At 40.1% G+C, this 7346-nt stretch overlaps 1 protein-coding gene across 2 annotated transcripts in view; it reads right to left on the reverse strand.

Annotated features, from left to right (window-relative positions):
• LOC111864364 (dynein heavy chain 7, axonemal) overlaps positions 1 to 7346 on the reverse strand; it is a 167945-nt gene that overhangs the window by 48837 nt on the left and 111762 nt on the right. For both annotated transcript variants that reach the window (XM_023851574.2, XM_033751408.1), the window contains exons 34-35: positions 6619 to 6759; positions 4687 to 4845 (exon numbers count right to left, since the gene is read on the reverse strand). In XM_023851574.2, the coding sequence (XP_023707342.1) occupies positions 4687 to 4845; positions 6619 to 6759 (300 nt within the window). The remainder of the gene's footprint in view (positions 1 to 4686; positions 4846 to 6618; positions 6760 to 7346) is intronic.

Consider the following 7346-nt stretch of genomic DNA (forward strand, 5'->3'; position numbering starts at 1 on the left):
CTAAATCTAACTTATATTTTAAGATTTCTTCTGCCACTGCCCTGAGCAAACCTGCCCTATACAAACTTTGTACATTCCAAGTTCCAAATCTCATATCCATTTTCATTAACTTAGGTCGTTTATCCAAGGAATCAGTCCAGGTCTGAGGCTTTGTGTTCATTTTCGTAACATACTGATTTTTTCGGTGAGGAGTTGTTAGCCCCACGCCCAACCTCCAATCTGGAGGGCCACCCCTTGTCGGCTGTCCGCGACTGCTTATTCAATATATTTGGAGCTTCCCTCGAAAACTGGAGGGTGTCTCCTCCATCCGCAACCTGAGGACGCGCCATGCCATGGTGACAGGGACCCACCTAACATGGAGTATAAATAAACATTGGACAAAAAAATTAATATATATTACATTTCAAGTCCATCTCAAGCAATCTAAGCTTGAAAAACCACGTTACATACCGATCCACCATCAAAAGTGGATATTAATTCCTAAATTAGCAAATATGCATGTTATGCTAAAGAGGGGACAATGCAAATGTTATAGATTATGTTAGAAGATACAGAGGAAAATATTGTAATTGGATAGTGTCAAATCCCTGTACTTTCCATTCTGTTGACCACTGACTCCAAGAGATATGAACATTTCACAGGATGTGACTCAATGTTGGCCACTTATGTTCTGTAGGTAACGTACAGAAGGAACAGCAGATCACTGAAGTCGTTGAAAAGAGACAACCTACCATCAATACCAGGCATCTTGTAGGTAACAGAGATACATTCCATGCTTCTGCATACCACACAATACAAGAGACCATACAAATGGCGCAAGAATTAGCACCATATGAAGCACATGTAAGACGTACAGTCTGTCACTGGATTTCGCAAGAGCTGGCTGAAGACCCTATTGTGACAGGATTTCTAAAATTCAGGAACTTCAGAGCCTTGGAGTAGCAGAAATATCACAGTCATCCGTTTACTAGGAAACAGAAACACGAATCCCTACCAGTCACAACAGTTGAGGCACTGGTGACCACAGTATTTCTTAAGCAGTTTGCAACAAGGTGATATACAAGGAAGCATGCCAGGCAAGTCATTGTTCTCACGGTCCAGGATCACTTCTAATTCCCCAGTTACCTCAGTGCAACAAATGAGAAAAAGAGAAATATTTTGAATACTTTGTACTCAGTGTCATCTTCATCACAGAAGGGTGCAGTTCAGTACACTTACTGCGTAGATGTGAAAATGGATTTATATTTTCATCTCCAGTGTTTTGACTTCTATTAGTAGCATACAGGTACTTCTTACACAGTCGTGCATGATGTGAGTACTGCCACCTATTCAAATTCCTTTTTATTCTGACTTCTGGTATTATAATGACTTTCATTTCTCCTCTTCAAAGTAGTCTATCAAACTTTGTAATGGTTTTGTTGTTGTCACCACACAAGCTGACACATTTCTCCGTGACTTTGTATCTAGAGGGGCATGTGGTAGCATGGTTGGTTGAGGGGCTATGCTACAAGCTGGAAGGTCGCAGATTCAAGTCCTGATGAGGTCACTGGATTTTTTCAATTGACCTAATCCTTCCAGCCACACTATGGCCCTAGGGTTAACTCAGCCTCTAACAGAAATGAGTACCAGGAATTAATTAAATAACTTTTCTAGGGAGTAAAGCGCAGCCGGTGCGTAAGGCTGACAACTTTACTGCCATATTTGAGCCGATGGTCTAGATAATGTGGGACCCTCAACGTCTCACAACCCTATGTTCCTTCACAGCCTGGTATAGGGATAGCTTTACTTTTTACTTTTTTACTTTGTATTTATGGCTGAACTTTGAATATCTACAGCAGTGACTTTCGGTGAATCACCCTTTACTGAGTGCGCGTCTAATAGTAATACACTGACATCTCTCATGGGATGAAAGTATTGAGCCACAGCACTCTTAGTGATTTTCTGTTAAATGTGTCTGCATTTACAGTGACAAAAGTGATTTCAGGACACAGCACCTAATAGGGGAGGAGGTCGACCCCTCCATAGTGTCCAGTCCTTGTCTTGTCCTAGGCTGACAGAAGATCAGACTATTCACTTCATGATCTTCATGCTGACAATCTTGTAGAAGGTCTTCTTACGAGTTATTCTCCCTCCTAGGTGCGATCGCTGTCCTGATCTACGTCCTCTGATGGCGTCCTTGGTTGGCACCTTTTACTTCTGGCATAGCGGCCGTCTGCCGCCTATGTTCTTTATTCCCATTCTTCCATTCCAGGTTTCTTGTTCAGCACTGACCCTGGTTGAATATTTCTTTATGAAATCTCCCTTGCGCCATGTCACACCTGCATGGCTAGTCATATTTCTGTCAGCAGCCAATTCGTGTCACAGTCCACTTTCCTTGGGTCGTAGATTTCCTGAAGATGTTCCTTTTGTGCCATGACACTGTTGCACGAAGGGACACCTTCCTGCAGGCAGCAGCCAACTTCCTCTGGGATCCACAATCTCCTCGGGTCAGTTCCTTCGGCTCTCCGTGTTGCCCTGCAGCTTGCTTCTTGCCCCTGTGCCGCTTCGTCCGTCCTTTGACTGGTTTCACTACAGCGTCTACTTTGGGGATTTTGTCTTGTTTTCCCCCCTTAGGTTTCGTTTCCACTGAGGTCGGCTCTTGCTCTTCTAGACGCGCCTCCGTCATTTCTCGGCAGGCCATCATCTCTTTTCGGCCATCCTTTGTTTTGGGTTTAAATTTGGCCACCATCTTCTAATGCTTGGCATCCATCCTTTTTTGTGTGGCTTCCGTCGTTGCTTGGATAGCTCTTGGTTCTGTTCGGGTGGCTTCGGTACTTACTTGGATAGCTCTTGTTTCTGCTTGGGTGGCTTCCTTTCTGCGGCCAACTCTTCTCGCATGACGGCCATCTTTTCTCACCAGGCTTTCCATCTGTCGTTAGCCCTTTTCTCGGCAGCTTCTCTCTCAGTCCTCAATTCTTTCCGCAGGAGTTCCATCATCTGCTGTGAGTCCATTTTTGTCTAGCCCTGTAATCTTATTCCAATTTTCGTTTTGTACGATAACACTCAATGTACTCGTAAATTTGATTAGTCGTCAAGGAGTGTTGAAGTTCGTAAACCACTTCTGACACCAAACTGTCATGTGTTGGGTGTATAACGTGACAAATAACTTCAAGCCATATTGGATATAGCGAATTTATTCCACTCGCTCTCACAATTACACAATTTACAGTTTCACAGCTACTGCCATCGGCAGTATCACAATTATGCCTTCTGCTGTAGTCACTGCCATGCACTCGATACAACCCGACTCAACGACTGCTAGATTGAAACTGCACTCGGCAACTTCACAATCCATACTGTGTCACTCCTGATCACACACTCTGCTCACATACTGCTCAGACAGCTTTTATACCGTTCCCTGTTGCCTCGTGTTACCAGCGGTGTCCCATTGTTATGTCACAGTGGGAAGTGCTGTTATGTCACCGCGGGGGAGGGGGACAGAGTGTTGACTGGTCTGTTACTGTAGCAGTGGCAGTTGCTCCGATGTTGTTATGTCACTGCGGCAATGGTTGCCTGACACAGTTGCTCTTCTGTTATGTCACCATGGGGGAGGGGATGTTTACCAAGCATTGCATAATGATGGAAGGAGTGAGGGTATGTGACGTCACTCGCAAGATGGCAGAGTTCACGTGACCCCTACTTCCTGTTGTGCCATCCACGTCACAATATGATACAGACACACGTAATTGAAAACTGATACATTATGCCCTCTTAGAACAAAGTTCATAATAGCTTCTGAGTGTGATATAACACTGATCTGTGTTGTGTTAAAACAGATAACATAAATATAACTCAGAATATTCTTTGACAGAAGTAAAGTAATGAAGTATATAAATGCTATCTCTCAAACAAAAGAGAACTGTATCCTCTGCTGAGATAGACAACTGATATACATGTATATACATATACATTGTACATATATAGTGTGACGCATTGCGCTATGGATGATGCCCCTCCCTCCCCGCCAGCCATGACATGCCGAGCAGAGCCGAAGTGAACCGGGTCTCAGCACACTGGTCGCTATGCAACGCGAGTAAACAGCGGTTGCTAGGTAAAGCGGGTAAACAATGGTTGCAAGAGACGACGGTAATAACAGCGGTACACAGTGTTGCTAGCGCCATGGCGGCAGACAACAGTGGTGCCTATGACGTGGCTGTTTTCCGTATTGTCCAGAATGAGGCTAAATAAGGAGCAGCAAAGACTATTCAGTTACAGTTCTCCAGTTCTCGAGCTACAAGTTACGAGTCAGCCAGGCAGTCAACCAGCATTTGCAGTGTAGTATTTGTGATATTGCAGATGGCAGTAGTTGTGAAATTGGAAATTGTGGGATTGTAAGAGCGAATGTGAAATAAAATTCGCTATATCCAATACAGCGTGAAATTATTTGTCGTGTATACACCCAACACGTGACAATATATATAATTAATTTGATTCAGGCTTCAGAAATCAGCTGATAAATTTATCTCATGCAAATCTTACAGTATTATTTAATAATTCTTTATAACATTCCATCATTCTCATAATTATTATAAAATATTAAATTGTGGTAGATTTGATTCATCCAAAGGGTGTCAGTGTCAAAAATGTACAATGTGAATCAGAAATCAAAACAACACATTTCAGGAAGAGAATACTTGTTCTACTGACCTGGAACCAATCTATGGTACAACAGCTGACAATGGCAGGGAACCTGCGGATATGGTTCTGGAAACCATCCCCAATTGGACTCATAGCCAGTACAATGTGCAGTTGATCCCTCACTACAGAAACAAACAGATTGAAGAGGGCAACAGTACTCCCATCCGTCTATAAACACAAGAGAAAAAAATGTAAATATCAAATCTTTATGATGCTATTAATAGATGTAGACCCAGATAATTCAATAGTATTGTATGGCTACTAAGCTCAACTTCATAGATTCAACCCAAAAAATAGCCTAATAGAGATAATAAAATGAAAAATAACTAACACTGAAGAGGAACATGAGAGGAGTGGGAATATTCAAAAATGTATTTTATGATTTTGCATGCCCTAGTGCACTTGATATTTATTTATTGCAGAAATAAATCTAGTATTGGTAGCTAATCACAGCATGCACACCTCAATAAATAGCACAGAAATTATTTTTTCTCTTGTTTTCTTATGCACACAACATATATACTATGAAATTCAAATAAAAGACATAGAACATAATGAGATATTTATTGTGTGTTATGTACAAATCTGTTTTTCATAAACTGATAAACTGTATTTTGAACTTCATGCAGAAAGTAGAGGTCATACTGAACAAATGTGGAACTAAATTAAATGTGAAGAGTAACATCTTCTGGGGCATAATGCTGTGTAGTGTAAGTGTCCTATTTATGGGATGGTCAGGGTTTTGTGACATTTGTCACTTTCGTCTCACAGTTGGAGATTTCCTTCTGAGACATGCCCCAGGTGGCTTGGGTCAAGTTTGAAGTCAGCTGCCCATCAGTAAATCAGTCAAGTTAATGCCTAACATGAGACCGGGTTCTTTAGAAATTCTAAACTTTGACAGGGGTAGTCATAATTTTAGTAGGGTCGTTTTATGCTACCTCAAGTTTCACTTTGACAGCCACACAGCATGTGGCAGGGTTCACCCCTAAACTCTGCAGGCGTGAATATTTCTTTTTCTAATTGGAGGAAAAGGATTAAGCAGCCTCCCAGCTTGCCTGGTCCAGCTAATCAAAATCTGAAGTGCAACATCCTTCGCCTGAATTTTGGATAACCAGGGCAGATATTTAACATTCAGAGCGTGCTTGGTGGAAACTTTGAAATTTACATTCACCGGTGGTACACGTGTTCTGATCCCCGTATATACACTTTGTGGTGCCTATCAACTAGTGTGTCTATGTAACCGGTATAGGAGCCTAAATCCACCCATCAGTTAAGTGGATCACTTCGTCGCAGTTATCATTTGAAGAGTGCAATTCGAATAAAGACTTCAAACTGCTAATTGGTGTTGAGTACTGAACCACCTACACCCGAGGCCCCCCTAATCACCCAAGTCGTGGCCAGTCAACACGACCTGAGATGAGTTGAATTTCACTGACAGAGCTAGTAGCACTAAAGAACGGCTACAGTAGTCCATTGAAAGTACTTTTACTAACCACCATTGTCAATAACCTCAAATCCCCAAAAATTTAATTTTACGATAACTTTTAGTGTAGACCAACATCATCCATTTTCGTTCACTTTACTCCACCATATTTAAATCATTCCCATAGACATTTACAGCTCAAATTAAATGATGTAATTTGACAGAAACTCTGTCCCTTTTCTAAGGAATGTAATGTTTTCCAAAACTATGAAAGATGAAAATATAAGCTATCTCTTTAAAAGAAACAAAACAGTTATGACACAGTAAAAATGTCATTTCTATAATGTGCCATGCAAGAGACTCTGGTATGAGTCTCTTTTATGATAAATGAATTAGAATTGCAGGTGTCTGTTTTACTCACCATGCAGTAGTACACAGGCCAATATCATGTTTTTCACAAGAGTAAGGTTTTTGTTTTTCTTTGCATTTCTACATGCACAATTTTTGAAAAGTCTTACTTGAACTGATTTATCTCGCTGCTTGTCAAGCTCTCTCATCTTTTCACATATGTCTTCCTTCTCATCTGCTGAAAAAATATTGGGAATTTCACCCAAATTCAGCAAGTTATTGATGTCTTCCAAAAATGATTCCTCTTTTATCTGTCAAACAATAAAGTATTTCATGCAACATCATGTGTTAGAGTAATCAATGCTTACATAATTTTCATAAGTTACAATAATATAAAAAGTTCTCAGTTCAGTAGAATTTACACCCACTAAATCAATCTTTCTTTCTGAAGATCTTCATGTTAAATACCTTCTTTTAGTTCTACAGTTCCACAGAAACCTACATATAAGAAAACTTCAGGCACAGTACATGTTTATGATGTTTATGATCTATCATGAAATAAAATTTCACATAAATTATCTAGACCCAATTTTGATTACTTATTACAAACAAGCAGAAAGCTAAATGTATGTTCCATGTAACTACTATGCTGTTTACAGTCTACATTGATATCAGTGATAGTTTAAAATTAAACAGCGAAAAGATGAGGAATCTCTAGTGGCATAATATATTATAAGTTACATAAATTCATTTTACTCATTTGAGGAATATTTTAAATTCAATATTAATTAACGATCTTGGTCTGTTATAAGTTGAATGCCTAGTAGTATATTTTTATGTTTAATTATTGTAGTCTTGTGTCATATTAGTATGTTGCATTCTTATATATATATATATA

This window comes from Cryptotermes secundus, unplaced genomic scaffold (assembly GCF_002891405.2).
Source record: "Cryptotermes secundus unplaced genomic scaffold, Csec_1.0 scaffold338, whole genome shotgun sequence".
Taxonomy (NCBI): Eukaryota; Metazoa; Arthropoda; class Insecta; order Blattodea; family Kalotermitidae; genus Cryptotermes; species Cryptotermes secundus.